The following is a 17,744-nucleotide window of genomic DNA, read 5'->3' as shown; positions in this document are numbered from 1 at the left end:
ACTATTGTTGGGTTATTTTAACCCAATGGATTGTGTAGTAAATTAGTAACCCAATGCGTTGGGTTATAAAATAAGTAATTTGTTGGGCCAAAATGTTGCTTTCACCATCTGGGTAGTAGTAGTATTAGTAGTAGTAGTAGTAGTAAAATTATTGCTATGTAAATAAATAATAAAATATATCATACAAATATTTTGAGAACACTTTATTTATATGCATTTAAAGCTGCAAAAACTTCAATTAAATTAAATAACTGCTAGAAATTGTCTTTTTAATCACTTTCTTATCACATTAGATTATTTGCAATTGTTTCAGTTTACAAAATAAAAATAAATTCACTAATAAACAAACAAACAGAATAAAGCTAGTACAGAGAGTGTAATTGCAGCTGAAAAAGGCTGTAATGACGGTGAAGCTGAAGCTGTGTTAGAATCCATTTGCAGAAGTTTATTTAAAAAAACAGTTCAACCATCCAAACCGTGAAGCAGAAATCAGAGTCGAGGTCACAGGCAAAGGGGTCAAAATCATAGAAAACAATCCAACCAGCAAACAAGCAAAAGGGGCAATCCAAAGGCAAAAATCCAGAGAAACAGGCAAAAAGTCAAACACAGTGTAATCAAATCAGACAATGGAAAAATGCTTGGTAAGGCAGTAGAACTGGCAATACTTCGCAAATCATGTTTCGGCCTGGCCATGCTTAAATGGCTGCCAAACAGGTAGTGATAGTAGAAGCATGGCGTGGCGTTACAGGATCCCCCCCCCCAGGAGCGCCTCCTGGCGCTCGACGGGGACGTCCCCGTAGTCGGGGTGCTGGACGATCGGGTCTGGCTTGATGGAAATCCTCGATGAGTGATGGATCCAGGATGTCGGAGGCGGCTACCCATGATCTCTCTTCAGGTCCATAGCCCTCCCAGTCCACCAGGTATTGGAGCTGACCCCCTCTGCGTCTTGAGTCCAGCAATTCCTTCACCTTGTATGCAGGTGATCCATTTATGTCCAGTGGTGGCGGTGGCTCTTGGTTCTCAGCATTGGGGTCAGCATCCGGATGGACCGGTTTGAGGAGCGAGACATGGAAGGATGGGGAGATACGGTAGTTAACGGGAAGTTCAAGCTGGTATGTGACCTCATTAATCTGTTTTATTATTTTGAAAGGTCCAACATACCTTGGGCTGAGTTTTCTGCTAGGTAGCCGCAGTTTGAGGTCTCTCGTAGAAAGCCAGACCCGTTGTCCTGGTTGGTAGGGAGGGTGTGGGCGACGTCGTCTGTTAGCCTGGAATTCTTGGGTTCTGACGGCTCTCTGTAGATGAACATGAGCACTGTCCCACACCCTCTCACTACGTCTGATCCAGTCATCAACTGCAGGTACTGTTGAGGGTTCACCAGACCACGGAAACAAGGGGGGTTGGTATCCCAAGACGCATTGGAAAGGGGTCAAGCCAGTGGAAGAGTGGGTCAGGGAGTTTTGGGCATACTCAGCCCATGGAAGAAATTCTGCCCATCGGTTCTGTTCACGGCTGCAATATGTTCTGAGATACCTGCCAATTTCCTGGTTCAACCTCTCCACCTGGCCGTTTGATTGTGGATGGTATCCTGATGTAAGGCTTATGTTGATGTCAAGTTGTTTACAAAAAGCTTTCCAAACCTGAGAGGTAAACTGAGGTCCTCTATCCGACACAATATCCTCAGGTAAGCCATAAACTCTGAAGACATGGTGAAATAGGGCTTGAGCCATTTCCATGGCAGTGGGAAGACTTTTGAGAGGGATCAGACGGCAGGCTTTAGAGAAGCGATCAATGATTACTAGTATGGTGGTGAAACCAGTGGAGAGAGGCAGGTCTGTTACAAAGTCTATGGACAAGTGGGACCAAGGACGCTGTGGAATGGGTAACGGTTGAAGGAGGCCAGAGGGTAGTTCTTTGGGTGTCTTGGATTGCGGATCAAGTTGTACGCACTTCTGAGGTCCAGCTTCGTGTAAACCCTTGCTTCACGTAGTTGTTCCAGTGCAGATGGAACCAGTGGAAGGGGGTAACGGAACTTGATAGTTACATTATTTAGCCCTCTGTAGTCTATGCATGGCCGTAAGCCTCCATCTTTCTTTTCTACAAAAAAAAACCCTGCAGCCGCTGGAGAGGTGGAGGGACGGATAAATCCAGAGTTCATGGCTTCTTCAATGTATTCTTCCATGGCTTGAGTCTCGTTACGTGACAAAGGGTAAACCTTGCTCTTAGGAGGCATGGCATTGGGCAACAAATCAATAGCACAGTCCCATGGTCGGTGAGGTGGTAACTGTGTGGCTTTGATTTTACTGAAAACTTCAGAGAATTCTTTGTAACAGGATGGAATTTTAGTATTTTGAGTGGTGTTTGGGCTTTCAATAGTGGTCGTTAAACAGGGCTTGATTATGGTGGAGTGCATACACTGGTTTTGGCAGAATTCAGACCAATGGGTTAACTCACCATGATGCCAGGAAAAAACTGGGTCGTGAACAGCTAACCAGGGGTATCCAAGGATAATATCATATCTTGGGGAGTCAATGACATAGAATGAGATGGCCTCTTGATGGAAAAGTCCAACATGGAGTTGTAGTGGTTGTGTTTGGTGGTTAATGCCATCTCCTATGAGGGTGTTGTTAACAGCACTAATCTTGATGGATGGCACACAGGGTTGCGTGGGAAGGTTGAACTTGCTAATGATGTCCTTGTGGATGAGATTTAGGGCAGCTCCCGAATCGATTAGCGCTGTTAAATCAATGGAAGTACTTTCAGTAGATAGTCGAACTGGAAAAGTCAATGATTTGGTAGGAAGGAGAGAAAATTGTTCAACACTCAACCGGGTAGTTATCTTGGTGTTTTTCCGGGCTTTGTGTGGACATGTTATGCTGTGGTGGCCTGTTTCACCACAGTAGTAGCACAGATTGAGTTGACGTCGTCGATTTCTCTCCTCTTCCGTGAGTCTTGAAAAACCCAGTTGCATGGGCTCCTGGCTAAGCATTGACATGGGTTGGGGAACATGGGAAAGCTGGGGTGTGACTGTAGCACTGGAGGGTGATATCTTCCTCTTGGGAGCATTCCTCATAAGATTATCAATCTTGATAGCAAGAGTGATATATTCATTCAAAGAACAGTTTTCCCCTTTGCAGGCCAGTTCAGTTTGTAGGTCGAGGTTCAGACTTTGTCGAAACACAGCCTTTAATGAGACATCATTCCATCCACTTTGTGCAGCGAGGGTTCTAAACTCAATAGCATAATCTGCAGCGGTGCGATTGTCTTGAGATAGATGAAGCAATTGTGTGGAAATATCTTTGCCCCCAGCGGGATATTCAAACACATCTCGTAATTGTTGAATAAAATAGGTATAGGAGGAACGAAACAAATGATCCGTCTCCCAGACTGCTGCAGCCCAATCGATTGCTTTACCAGAGAGCAGTGACATTAGAAAAGCACATTTCTTTTCACCTGAGTGAAACTGTTCTTCCTGGTTAGCAAAAAAAAACTCCACTTGACGAATAAAACCCCGGCATTGTTCAGCTGAACCGTCAAACTTCTCTGGCATAGCCAGTCTTACCGTCTGTGGTGTTGGAGAGGGAAGTGATCGTATATAATGGGTTAGGTGTTCATTTGCAGCCTGAAGTTTGTTGAGTTGATCCTGGTAATTCTTGAGCATTTCACCTTGATAAGCAAAAGCAGCTTGAAGCTGGGAAACTTCCGCTGGATTCATAGGAGGCGAAGTATTCTGTAATGACGGTGAAGCCGAAGCTGTGTTAGAATCCATTTGCAGAAGTTTATTTAAAAAAACAGTTCAACCATCCAAACCGTGAAGCAGAAATCAGAGTCGAGGTCACAGGCAAAGGGGTCAAAATCATAGAAAACAATCCAACCAGCAAACAAGCAAAAGGGGCAATCCAAAGGCAAAAATCCAGAGAAACAGGCAAAAAGTCAAACACAGTGTAATCAAATCAGACAATGGAAAAATGCTTGGTAAGGCAGTAGAACTGGCAATACTTCGCAAATCATGTTTCGGCCTGGCCATGCTTAAATGGCAAGGGGCAAGGAACTCGACCGGAAGTTGAAGTCGGGTGGGGGCTGCCATCTTTTAGCAGAACTTCACTTGCGTTAGCATTCCCATTGACTCCCATTCATTTTGGCGTCACTTTGACAGCGAATAACTTTACATCTGAGGCGTTTAAAGACTCTGTTTGTCCATTATTTATTTCTAAAGATACACGAAAATGTATAAAGGGCTCCATTACCTTCTATGTTACATTATGGCCCCGTATAAACAGTTTTTGTAAAAAATAGGCTAACGATTGCGTCATAACCACTCGACTCTCTGTCGCATTACCGTACAGACAGGAGGAGAAGCTCGCAGGCAATTAACTTAATATGGCGTAGTGGCGTTACATTTTAAAATACTATACAAAATAATTAATCAGAATACTTACTCCTGCTCATTCACGACAAAGAACTCCCCGCTCAAACTCAATCTCTGCAAGATTAACGATGGCAGTTTGCTCGCACAGCCACTTAGAAGATTTACATCTGTCAGACAGGTTGCTGACGTCGTCAAGCTTCGTTTGAGTCTGCGCGTCAGAAACGGAAGTGCTAAAAAACGGTAAAAATGGGCTTCACTTGTCTCAATTGAGTTCCAATGGGGTCGCTGTGTCCATTTCTTTTACTGTCTATGTTAAATGGCTGCCAAACAGGTAGTGATAGTAGAAGCAGAGGGAGCGGCACCAGTCAATACTCAGGCGAGGGCTCCCTCTGCTGGCGTGGCGTTACAAAGGCTTAGGGTATGCAATGTTCAAAATGTAAAATAGTCTAAACCACGTATCAACTGCTTGTAAAAAGACAGTCTTGTTTCAGTGCCATTTCACCCCAACACAATGAAGGATGGATTTTTATCCCAAAACTGCAGGACATGAGGTTATCAACTTTGTTGTTTCTCCTCCTCCTCCAAATACAGAATGAAATTTGTTTCAACCTTTAAACAGAAATTTAAAAGGGTAACTATGCATACATAGGATCAAATAATACCCAAAAATTTATTATCATACAGTCATGGCCAAAAATATCAGCACCCTTAGTAAATATGATCAAAGAAGGCTGTAAAAATGTATCTGCATTGTTAATCCTTTTGATCTTTTATAAAATAAAATAAAAATCACAAAATTCGTGAATTCTTTCATTGGATAATAATTTAAAATGGGGAGAAATATTATTATGAAATAAATGTTTTTCTCTAATACACATTGGCCACAATTAATGGCACCCTTTTATTCAATACTTTTTGAAACCTTCATTTGACAGTTTAACATTTCTAAATGAGAAATAACATTTCTTCTATAATGCCTGATGAGGTTAGAGAACACCTCACAAGAGATCAGAGACCATTCCTTCATCCAGAATCACTCCACACCCTTTAGATTCCCAGCTCCATGTGAGTGCTTCTCCTCTTCAGTTCACCCCACTCTGGAATGGCCATAGCAGAAGCTTGGTTTTGTGTCCAGTGACCCATTTTTTGTGTTGTTTTTGAGGTTTGTAGCTGGACGAATGATTAACTCAAAGAGAGACGCATTATGTGATGTGGTAGGCCTAGGTCGTGGTCACATTTCCTCGAAAAACAAATGTAATCCAGTGCATATTCTGCTGCTCAGATGTCTGGTCTAAAATATGACTGCTATGTTCATTATTTTTTTACTTTCAGTGCATACTTTGGCACAAGTCACTTGACTTTATATTATGTGCCTACCATATTTAAGTAGTACTATAGTAATATATATAATATATATATTTAATTATATATATGGCGGACAAGATATGCCATATTGCGTTCATAATCACAGATGAATCACATTCGATTATGAACGTGATATTGCGTAGCTTGTCTGCGAATTACGGCTCTGTGTATTAAATGCCGCTCCATCTGAACCCACATGATGGAGATTTACTACTAATAACATAACTAGCTTTACTGACGAGATGTGCATTGACAGTTACATGTGATTTATTGTTCAGCCATACTTTACTAGTCTACTGGGGGACTGACATTGATTGGGGATCTGAGGGGATCTGAGGGTGGTTATATATTGCAGCAGTCCCCAACCGCCGGGCTGCGGACCGTTACCGGTCCATGTGTCATTTGGTGCCGGGCCGCACAAGAAATAATAAACAACTTACATTAAAGCTGTAGTCTATAACTTTTGGCGCTCGCGTCTGGCAGAAGAACATTTTAGCCGGAGCTACATCTCTCTGTTTATAACTATTGCGAGTCACGCAGGAACTGTACTGCTCTGCAGCATTGCCAACCCCAACCAGACTAAAATAGTCCAAATATAAACACTTATTATAGGTGTCCTGTAGTGATTCTGGATAAAACAAAAACATGGTTTGGAAAATTTATTCATGATGTACTCGCTCATTATATATTTTTTTTATGGAGTAGACTGGACATAAGCAACACACTTCGGGTGTAAATAAGCCCATTCACACAATCACACATGCAGACTTTTCCGGATAATTACAGAAATTCACTAAATTGGTCAGCTCCCGACAGCATCAGGTGTTTTACCAATGGTGAGTATAATTATTTAGATATTTATTTCAATTAATGTAATCAATTAGATTGTAATCGATTAGATAGGCTATAATAGTCTATTATAAAGCTGGTTGGTTTGTATCGCTGACATAATATGTAAATGATTTGCGTACGGCCTGTGAGTCTTGCACTTGGAACATAGTGCAGCGCAGTGAAAAAAAAGGCTGAGAACCACTGCTCTAAACAGCAGCTTGAAATCATAGAAACCCCATACTACCGTCGCCAAGGAGGATGTGTGTGATGAAGCACACGGCCGACCCTGACTGAGGCAACAACAAGCTGCAGGTAGCTGCCTTCGGATGATGTCTCTGTAACAAAAGCAGTTGCATGAATGCTAAAGTTTGAAACAAAAATCAACAAAAATACTGACTGCATATACCCCTTCATGTTAGGGTTAGGGGGCAGAGAGGATGTTATTCGTGTTGTTGGCACAATTTTATTAAGACGCTGCTAATAAAGTTGCATACTAATACACAGTTAATGTTTATTATTATATTTATAATATACCACAGTTTTTATGCCAGTCGTATCATTTTATTTGCTGTATTTTATCCGTCACATCTTAAAGCCTAGTCCGTGAAAATATTGTCTGATATTAAACCGGTCCTTGTTGCTAAAAAAGGTTGGGGACCGCTGCCCTAGGGGAAGTAGAGTGAAGTTCCCTTAAAGGGGAACATCTCAGGTTGCACATATAACCATGGTTCCCGAGAGGGAACTAGATGCTGTGTCCTTTCGCCATTGACTTCGGCCTGCCTTTTTATGTCTCCTTCAGACAGCTAAGTTGGTGATGTATTCAGCATGTGCCCTTTTATTCTTTCGGGCACCCGCATATAATGTCACAGGCCACGTTAACCATAGGATTGGCTTTGTTTCACACATGCTCAGACAACGGTCATGCTAGCTGCATTCCCCGATATGTCCCATAAGGGAGGCATCATCTCGTTGCCTCTTGGTTAACCATGGTTACATGCGTAAGCTGAGACGTTTAGCTCTAGTGTATTATCTTTTTTTTATCCATTAAAGTGAAATTTTTTTACTTTAATTGAACACTTGACCTTGGCTTTTATTAGATTAAGCTTCTTCTTCTTCTTTTTTTTTAATACAATTGCAGTAGTGTTTTATTAAAACACTTGTCTTTTAAATAAATAAACCGGCTGTAATTGTCTACACTTATGGCATTGAAATACATGTTGTGCATGGGAACATTACTAGACTCTGGACTGTCTGTGGAGACCTGAGGCGCCTAGGCTTCGGGCACTGCCTCTGGAACGGTCTCGGGCACCGCCTCTGTCACGGCATTGGGAACGGCCTCGGGCACTGCCTCGGCATCGGGCACCACCTCGGCCTCCGGAACAGCATCGGACACCGCCACGGCCTCTGGAACAGCATCGGGCACCGCCTCGGCATCGGGCACCACCTCGGCCTCCGGAACAGCATCGGGCACTGCCTCGGCCTCCGGAACAGCACCGGTCACCGCCTCTCGGCCTCCGGAACAGCATCGGGCACCGCATCGGGAGCGACCTCGGGCACCACCTCGGCCACGGCATCGGGAACGGCCTCGGGCACTGCATCGGGAGCTGCATCGGGAACGGCCTCGGGCACTGCATCAGGAGCGGCCTCGGGCACTGCATCAGGAGCGGCCTCGGGCACTGCATCGGGAGCGGCCTCGGGCACCGCCTCGGTCTCTGGAACAGCATCGGGCACCTCCTCGACCTCTGGAACAGCATCGGGCACCGCCTAGATCTATGGAACAACCTCGGGCACCGCCTCGGCATCGGGCACCACCTCGGCCTCCGGAACAGCATCAGGCACCACCTCGGCCTCCGGAACAGGATCGGGCACCGCCTCGGCATCGGGCACCACCTCGGCCTCCAGAACAGCCTCGGGCACAGCATCGGGCACAGCATCGACCTCCGGAACAGCATCGGGCACGGCCTCGGCATCGGCCACCATCTTGGCCTCCGGAACAGCAACGGGCACGGCCTCGGCCTCCGGAACAGCATCGGGCACCACCTCGGCCTCCGGAACAGCATCGGGCACGGCCTCGGCATCGGCCACCATCTTGGCCTCCGGAACAGCATCGGGCACGGCCTCGGCCTCCGGAACAGCATCGGGCACCGCCTCGACCTCCGGAACAGCATCGGGCACCACCTCGGCCTCTGGAACAGCATCGGCCACCGCCTCGGCCTCCGGAACAGCATCGGGCACCGCCTCGACCTCCGGAACAGCATCGGGCACCGCCTCGACCTCCGGAACAGCATCGGGCACCACCTCGGCCTCCGGAACAGCATCGGGCACTGCCTCGGCATCGGGCATAACCTCAGCCTCCGGAACCTCTTGGCGCGGATCTAGCGGCCATCATGGGCAGTGGCACCAACATGGCGAGCATGCGCTTCTTCTCACCTCTCCGTCCGCCATGGTGAGACGGTGGCTCTGACCCATTCCACAGGAGCGCCGGATCAACAGTGAACAGTGCCGATAAGGGGAAGTGAGACCTCTAGTGGACGCCCAGGGATACACAGACCAGACACTGTGACACCCAAGCAAACACAGTTCACCAAAATGGTCACTTCAAATAAACACATTTTCAATTAAAAAAGAAAAGTGAAAAGGCAATGCTGTTTTTGGAGTTGTTACATCATCTTCTGCTGAGATATTAAGAGATTTAAACTAACTTATTTGGAGTTTATATGTTACAATGGCTGACATAAGATTGCCAATATTATGTATTATGTGCAGTAGAAATGTATTAAACGGGAATGAAGAAGTTGTCAACTGAAATGTTTGAAATAAAATAATTATTTACAAGCCAGCCAAGTGAAGAACACTATCCATGAGAGGGTTCACCACGACGTGCAAACAAGGCAAGATTAGACTTTGCCAAAAAACATCTATAAAAGCCAGACCACTTCTGGAGAAGGATCCTTTGGAAGAATGAAATTAAGATCAACCTGTACCAGAATGATGGGAAGAAACAAGTATGGAGAAGACTTGGAACAGCTCATGATCCAAAGTATACAACATCATCTGTGAAACATGGTGGAACAGTGTGGTCTGAGCATGCATGGCTTCGAGTGGCACTGGGTTACTGGTGCTTAGTGATGACGTGACAGAAGACAGAAGAAGCTGGATGAATTATGAATTATACTGAAGTGTATAGGTATATACTCTCTGCCCAGATTCAGTCAAATAAAGTGAAAATGATTGGATGCGCTTCATAGTAGAAATGGACGATGACAAAAAACAAAGTGCAAAAGCAATTCAAAATTGCTTTTGCAGTTTGTTTTTGTCATCGTCCATTTCTACTATGAAGCGAAAAATAGAATATTCTGCAATGGCCAAGTCAATCTCCTGATCTCAACCCGATTGAGCATGCATTTCACTTGTTAAAGACAAAACTAAAGGCAGAAAGACCCACTAACAAACAACAACTGAAGTCAGCTGCAGTAAATGCCTGGCAAAGCATTGCAAAGGAAGAAACCCAGTTTGATGTTCATGAGGCAGTGATTGCCTGCAAAGGATTCTCAACAAAATATTAAAAAAGTAACATTTTATTTATCATTATATTTATTTGTCCAATTACATTTGAGTATAAAAATGGTTGTAATTCCTAAGCATTTTATGTTATATTTTTGTTCAACCCCTTGAATTAAAGCTTAAAGTCTGCACTTCAATTTTATCTTGATTGTTTCATTTTAATTATATTCTGGTGGTATACCGAGTCAAAATTATGAAAATTGTCTCAGTGTCCAAACAACTGCATGAGAGGTGTTTGCCAAATGTTTATAAATAAAATACAGTGTGTGGCATTTAGAAGTCGCATGACCAGGAAGTGAAATAGACTTAAATTAAATATATATATATATGTATGTATTAATATCAACACAGACAAATTGTCAAAACTAGCTGTATGCACCATGCCTGACAAATGTTGGTGAGGATATTGCTGTGGGTGTGGCAACACTGGGTCACATGACCAGGAAAATAGATTTAAATATAACAAATGAAGCAAGATTTTTAGAAACAGCTTTGTCTACCATGTGTGAGTAATGAAGATATTATCGGGGTGTGGCAACGCTGGGAAGTTAAATAGACAAACAAATAATGTAAAATAAATATTTAAAGAAATCAACAAGGACAAACTGTTAAAACTGCCTGCATGTACCATGCGTGACAAAAGTTTTAAAGCTATTATATAGGGTGTGCAAAGACTGGGTCACATGACTAAGAAGTTAAATGTATTTAATGTTTTAAAAATTGCTGTAAATTCAAAGTGAATTCCTAGAAACAACTTTATGTACCATGTGTGGAAATCTTTGTGAAGATATTATAGGACCAGTTGGTTAAATAGAGTTTATATGACAATATGTTATGGAGGCAGGGACGGACTGGGACTAAAAAATGGCCCTGGACTTTGACTAAACCCGGCCCAAAGCAATCGTCGCACGGAAACTCACCAATAGTCTGTCTGTGCCATCTTTGTGTACTGTTTATTTAAACGCTCAACTTAAACACTCTCTGTACTGTCAGGTATTTTGTCTTCTTCTGAGGGTGGTTTGACAAAAAAAAAAACTCTAGGATGTGACTATCTGACTTGGGGTGCTTAAAGTAATTTAAAGTTGAGCTGGAATGAGCGTCTTTCTCTGGTCTTGGTCTAAGCTCAACCTGAATAAACAAATGATGAAATGGATAAAAAAAAAAGGTTTTATTGCAAAATAGCATGGAATAGATTATATAATATGCTGTTATAACAGCATATTATACAATCTATTCCATGCTGTCTTAAAATTAATTTATTACTTAATAATTGTGACGAGTGGGGCGGGGCCGAGAGACGTGGGAACGAGGAGTGAGGCCAGGTGTAGTGATTGGAGATGAGCTACACCTGCGACCCACCACCTCGAGTCTCGAGTCCCACGTAGGAGATTGAAGGATATAAAACTGGAGCGACGACCGTGAAGGACGAGAGAGGACCAGGCCTGGGTCTTATTTTATGTGTTTGCTTTTTATTTATGCGCACCAGTCGTTCGTGAGGGACTGGTGCGCTGTTTTGTGTTTATTTTGAATTATTAAAGTTTCGTTTTGAGGCCGGTTCCCGCCTCCTTCCTCCCGATGAATATGGAGTTAATATTATTACAATAATCTTTAATTAATTTATGCATTTTCCAGAATAAATAAATGAAAGGGTATAGCGTATTTTCCGGACTATAAGTCACACTTTTTTTCATAGTTTGGCTGGTCCTGCGACTTATAGTTAGGTGCGACTTATCAAAATTAATTTTTATAGTCTACCACTGAAAAAATAGAGCGCCCTCTCGTGGACAGTAATGTTTTCTCTTGGTTCTTGGTTCTAAATAAATGCGACTTACAATCCAGTGCAATTTATATGTTTTTTTTCCTCGTCAAGACGTATTTTTGGACTGATGCGACTTATACTTAGGTGCGACTTAGAGTCTGAAAAATAAAAATACTTGCCCTGGATCTGCCTGTGGAACCAGCTCTTCTTTCTGTCCATCATCATCATCACTGGTGGCATGTTGCTGCAGCTGTCTGGTTCACTTCTTCACTGCTGCTAATATTTAACTGTGAGGTGCTGCTGCTGGAAAATATTTCTATATATTTGAGTTAGTTTGCGACATTTAGTGGCTTCAGTATCTAAATTCCGCAATTTTTTTCTCTCCTTCTCACCCCCACCCTTTCTTTCAGTTTTTTACCCGCGGCCGCGTTATGGTTTGTTTGTTTCTATGCTTCTTCTATCTAATGTCTTTGCTGTTGGTTTCTTCCTACTTTTCCACTTCTTCTTCTCCTTACTTGAGGGCCACAGCCAGTGCAGCTGGCATCCAGGCAGCAAGGAAGTCGACCGGAAGTTGAAGTCGGCTGCGTGCTGCCATCTTGTAGCAGAACTTCACTTGCGTTAGCATTCCCATTGACTCCCATTCATTTTGGCGTCACTTTGACAGCAAATAACTTTACATCTGAGGCGTTTAAAGACTCCATTTGTCCATTATTTATTTCTAAAGATACACGACAATGTATAAAGGGCTCCATTACCTTTTATGTTACATAATGGCCCCATAGAAACAGTTTTTGTAAAAAATAGGCTAACGATTGCGTCATAACCACTCGACTCTATGTCGCATTACCATACAGACAGGAGGAGAAGCTTGCAGGCAATTAACTTAATATGGCGTACTGGCGTTACATTTTAAAATACTATACAAAATAATTAATCAGAATACTTACTCCTGCTCACTCACGACAAAGAACTCCCCGCTCAAGCTCGCCGTCTCTGCAAGATTAACGATGGCAGTTTGCACGCACAGCCACTAGAAGATTTACATCTGTCAGACAGGTTGCTGACGTCGTCAAGCTTCGTTTGAGTCTGCGCGTCAGACTTCACTTGTCTCAGTTGAGTTCCAATGGGGTCGCTGTGTCCCTTTCTTTTACTGTCTATGCTGGCATCCAACTTAAAGGTGCCAGTCCGCCCCTGGTTGGAGGTGTCTTTTACACATGCTGTGACATCATCAATGCTATTTTCTAAAGAAATTATGTTATAACAATTTAATAGTTACTACTGAATAAGTCATTTATGTCATCGTCATTTATTTGAAATCACACTTTTGTACTAGCTAGGCCTACTCCACGTGCTACACATAAATTAATTAGGCTATCCTTTCACATTGTTTTTTCAACGTTTTTTTTTATGACAAATCTTTTATTAGTAATGCACTTTTGAGATATTCCCCAATGTTTGTCCGCGAATGTCTGAGGAGTATCCAATATAAAAACAACTTTACCGCAATGGAAAAACAGCAATATTACTCTGTCGGGGCTTAAAGAAACTCTCTAAGAAAAAAAGAGGCAGTTATCTTATTTTAGCACGTGACTAATAACTGTGGGACTTGGTTATGTGACTAGTAGGTATTGACATCTAGTGGATGTTTTATGTAATGGCACAATTTTCATACAATATGGAACAAGTGCACATTTTGTTTACCAGAAAGGAACAGTTTAACAAAAAAATATATAATAAAATTAATAAATAATGATAATAAATTATTAACCCTGCAAACTTGCTTGTTTTTTCATTGGTACTGATTTGAACAGACTTAGCCTTACATCACTTGCTGAGAAATGGATCCTCTGCAATGGATAAGTGTCTTCAAATTAAAATTTCAAACTATTCCTTTAATTGAGTTGCTTGTAATTTAAAAGATATTTTGTTTCTTTGATATTTTGTTGATCCTGTGCTCTTTTCTATTTGGCATGCTAAACTATCCATCAAGAAATTAGCAAAACTGAAAAAAAGTGTTTTCTAATTTTTTCTTTATTTACACAGTGTATCGAATATAATTTTCAGGTTCAAATTATTGGTATAGTAACTGATTATACAATAGGATTGTAATTTACAGAATATTGAATTTGAGAAAATTCATTTAGAAGTGTCTGTGGTGCTTGTGAATGTAAAAATAATAATAAAAAATAACCATATTTGTTTGTCAGTGGGCTAAGAGCCAGTTCTTATGAATGACAGATTATATATTAGTTAAAAAAAAAAAAAAGCAAACTCATCAGTGTCATTTTCATTTATTAACCTTTATTACCTTTATCACAATCATCATCATTATCAATTTTTTGAGAGTACAGGTCAATACAATACACAGTTCTGATTTTTCATAAAGGAAATCAGTTTTAACTGCTTCAATATGAGGTACTAGTCAGACTCCTCTCTTCTTGTAATATACAAGGACGGAGTATATTTTTCACAAATGACCTTGTCAGTTCTACCCTTTCTGAATCACCATTAGCGTTTTGCATTTAAGGTAGAGGGACATGCATAATTTCAACAAATCCCCTAACAGCACACCACATCTAAAACCAAACTAGTAAAAAAATATAATTGTTAAAAAAAAAAGTAAGCAAAGGTCATCTAAACCTGCCCTACAAGTGGTCAAGACAGCAATACTAGTATATAAAGTCATTGAGGGCAACTTTGGTGTCATTTGTGATCATACCCTCAAAACATGAACATAGCTAAAAATTAACTTCCAGTGCTTAAAATGATACCACACAACCCCATGAGACTTTGTAACCCAATATGATGCACCCCTTTGAGTGGAAAGCACTCCCAACAGATCAAATGTAATGGAAACTATTAGGTAGAAGAGGGCAGGACAAGGAAAAGCAAGGGGCTGGGCTGGATTCATTCACCAGGGTCTCCACATGGAGGGATCGGCTCCTGGAAAGAAAGGGGGAAGGGCTGATTGTGCTGGAGACTGAGGGGAAGGAGACCTGGGGGGAGAGGACTGTTCATGGGGTCTCTCTCTAATCGGGTGAGAGTGAGGAGGGCTGGAGGGTGGGGAAGGAGTTGGAGGGGTGTGCAGGTGGAGAGGGTGGGGATGTAAAGAGGACAAATTTAGAGGGGATTGGGTCGGGGATAGAGGAAGAGGGCCGGGAGTGCCAACAGAACTCGTGCTTCCGGCTTCGGTGCTGATATGGGGAAGAGATTTCAGCAAGTGGTTTAGCAGACGAGCGCCCAGAGTCTTGTCCATCCCAGGGCAGCTCAGGAGCAGGTTGTGCACCTCATGCATGCACTGAATATAGCCAGTACTGTATCTTTGTCGAGTCTCAAAGCCAGTGCCTGGACTGAGGCTACCACCTAAAAAAATATATAGATATATAATTTACACATATAGAACCATGGGAGTGTTTGACCTCATGTAAACAATCATAAATGTACAGTTAAAGATCAGAAGGGTTTGTTTGTATGTTTTAGATAATATTAACCTCAAATATCTGTGAAAAGATATGGTTTTAACATAGTCTAACCTGAACCTCTTTGAAGGCTCTCCATGTGCTGAACTGTTATCTCCAGAACATCTGCCTTCTCTAATTTAGATTGCTGTGGGGAAAGTAAAAGTTAGAGAAAAAATACAATATACAATTATTTTTTAATTATTTATTTTAATAGAATATAAATAAAAATCAATGTATTACATGAATTATATTTGTGCAAGGAGATCTATAAAGAATGTTTCTATATGTTATTGTTTATTTAGGTCACTTACATCCAAATTGTAGGCATCCACCATAATACCCTTTAGTTGCTCAAGGCTCGAATTAATCCTCTCTCTGCGTCTCTTCTCTATCAAGGGTTTCCGCAGCTAAAATGATGAACAAGCATGTTTTAGGTTGTATGAAATATTCATTAGACATCCTTTAAGGGATTTATAAGTACAAATTTGACAATACAAGACTTACAGCACATGTGCCAGTTTTGTAAGGTGTATGTCTGAAGTGTGAAATATCAATTGGACATCCCAAATAAGTAAACCGCATGTGAGTATTCAACATAAACTGTAATGCCTTGACTAAAGTTAATTCGAGTGTCAAGTATTTTTAAATATTTGATTCGATATTTAATCACTGACAAATTTACAACAGTATACTTGACATCAACAGATTTGAGCACAAGTTGAGGCATCAACAAAAAACATACTAACTGCAATCTCTTTTCACTCATTTTCAATATGCATAAGGAACTAAATCTAAAACTAAGATACTAGGTATACTGTGAAAAACAATATTGAAATTAGCAAATCAACTAAATAGATTTATGTAACAGAGTTCTTTCTGGAAGTTTAGTTAAGTTTTTGTTTAGATATTGTCAATAGCCATAAGTTACACTAACAGCAATATGCAAAAGCTGTTCTGAATGATTTACTAAAAGCTGTGACCTACGTTCATTTATTTTTTATCACTTAATGTATCCCGCATTGAACAAATAAATGCATATTTTGCCATCGTTGCATTACATGAAAACAACATAAAATGATATTATGTCACTACCTTTCGCTCTTCTTTTGCGCTGAAATTCTTCTCCGGACCGCTGCCGTTATTAGAGGCTGTCATTTTTCTCCACTTCTAGGTCGTTTAGAAACCCTTTCGCTTTCCCACGACTGTTTATAAAAGTTGAGGTTTCGGTGGCGCAGTCTTGATAAAGCTAGAAACTAAACAGTCTCATTTAACCTCGTTTAACAAGTACTCCCCCTCAAACCTCCACCCACTGAAATTACCATGACAATGCATGGGTGCTTTTTGCTGCGCAATTTCCCACAGTCTCGGGTTTGGCCTATTAAAGAGGCCTACAACGAATCCCACGTTCCACTGCATAGTGTTGGTGCTCTGAGAAGAAGCAGCAGAGTTCAAAAGTTTGACTTTACAAGTGACTCACTGTCAGAAACAGTTACACGGATTTGACTCAGTTGAAAAATGAAAGTGGCTCTTACCTTATTTAGGAACTATTAACACTAAAGTAAAAACTGATTTTAGCACAACAAGCATGCACCTGTAGAGTTAATGATCCTGTTTATTTATGCCCTTAAACCTGGTATAGGGCATATAGGTGCGGTCATTACGTTAAATATATATAGGCTATTCTATATATAATTTTTTTTTTTTTTTTTTTTTTGGATGAATGAAACATTTTTTCAGTGCGGGTATCCGCCACCCCCGCAAAGACAGAGGATGTTAAAAGTTGGAGGATGGTAACGTGCAACAATGGCAAAGAAATCTTAGTTTTAAGTGTTTTCAAAGTAGGAGAACTCCTATTATCTCTTAGTTCCCCACCCCTTCCTCCACAGCGCGCGACCCATCCCCTCTAGCCCCATCACTATTGTTTTTTTCACCTACGGGACGGGCACACGTCACTGAAGCACGCACGATCCCCTTTTCTGCTGTTGTCCGGCAATAATGACCCTCGGTCGAAGGAATAAGACAGGGTGCCAAATCACTATTGGCCATCTTAAACGCTTCAGCAACCCAGAAAAACAAACCCCTATATCGAGTTTTCGAAGAAAGACTGATTTGTTAAAATAATGGCATATGAAAGAGAAAAAAGAAGACTAATTTATAGGCAAATAATGTGACGTTATCAGCATAAAATATAAACCAGAGCCGTTGCAATAAACCAGCAAAAACGTGTCAAATTTATCATGATTATGTGTCTAAATAATTGATAATTTCCATTGCTCCGATTGTTAAAATGACTGAGAAATCTGCTCCTGTTTAAAGTAAAATATTTGATTTAACCTACCACTAGGGGGTGCTCAGTCTACAACAATGACATTAGAGTGAACCATGAATACATGAG

The 17,744-nt window shown here is 41.5% G+C and overlaps 1 protein-coding gene across 1 annotated transcript; it reads right to left on the bottom strand.

Annotated features, from left to right (window-relative positions):
* Window positions 1–14,163: 14,163 nt before the first annotated feature.
* Window positions 14,164–16,684, bottom strand: LOC113052047 (transcription factor HES-2-like). Its single transcript, XM_026216325.1, has 4 exons — window positions 16,442–16,684; window positions 15,661–15,756; window positions 15,422–15,494; window positions 14,164–15,251 (listed from the first exon to the last, which is right to left on the bottom strand). Exons 1-4 carry the CDS (start codon window positions 16,502–16,504, stop codon window positions 14,800–14,802), a joined length of 684 nt encoding a protein of 227 aa, XP_026072110.1. The 5' UTR covers window positions 16,505–16,684; the 3' UTR covers window positions 14,164–14,799.
* Between the last annotated feature and the right edge of the window lie 1,060 nt (window positions 16,685–17,744).

Source organism: Carassius auratus, chromosome 32 (genome assembly GCF_003368295.1).
Source record: "Carassius auratus strain Wakin chromosome 32, ASM336829v1, whole genome shotgun sequence".
In the NCBI taxonomy this organism is placed as follows: Eukaryota; Metazoa; Chordata; class Actinopteri; order Cypriniformes; family Cyprinidae; genus Carassius; species Carassius auratus.
This window is presented reverse-complemented; position numbering and strand designations above follow the sequence as displayed.

Excerpts from the sequence above, each read along its gene's own strand:
- LOC113052047 (XM_026216325.1), bottom strand. The coding sequence starts at position 16,504 with ATGACAGCCTCTAATAACGGCAGCGGTCCGGAGAAGAATTTCAGCGCA. Across the intron at positions 15,757-16,441 it reads GCGCAAAAGAAGAGCGAAAG|CTGCGGAAACCCTTGATAGA; the intron begins GTAGTGACATAA and ends TCATCATTTTAG. Across the intron at positions 15,252-15,421 it reads GAGCCTTCAAAGAGGTTCAG|GTGGTAGCCTCAGTCCAGGC; the intron begins GTTAGACTATGT and ends ATATTTTTTTAG.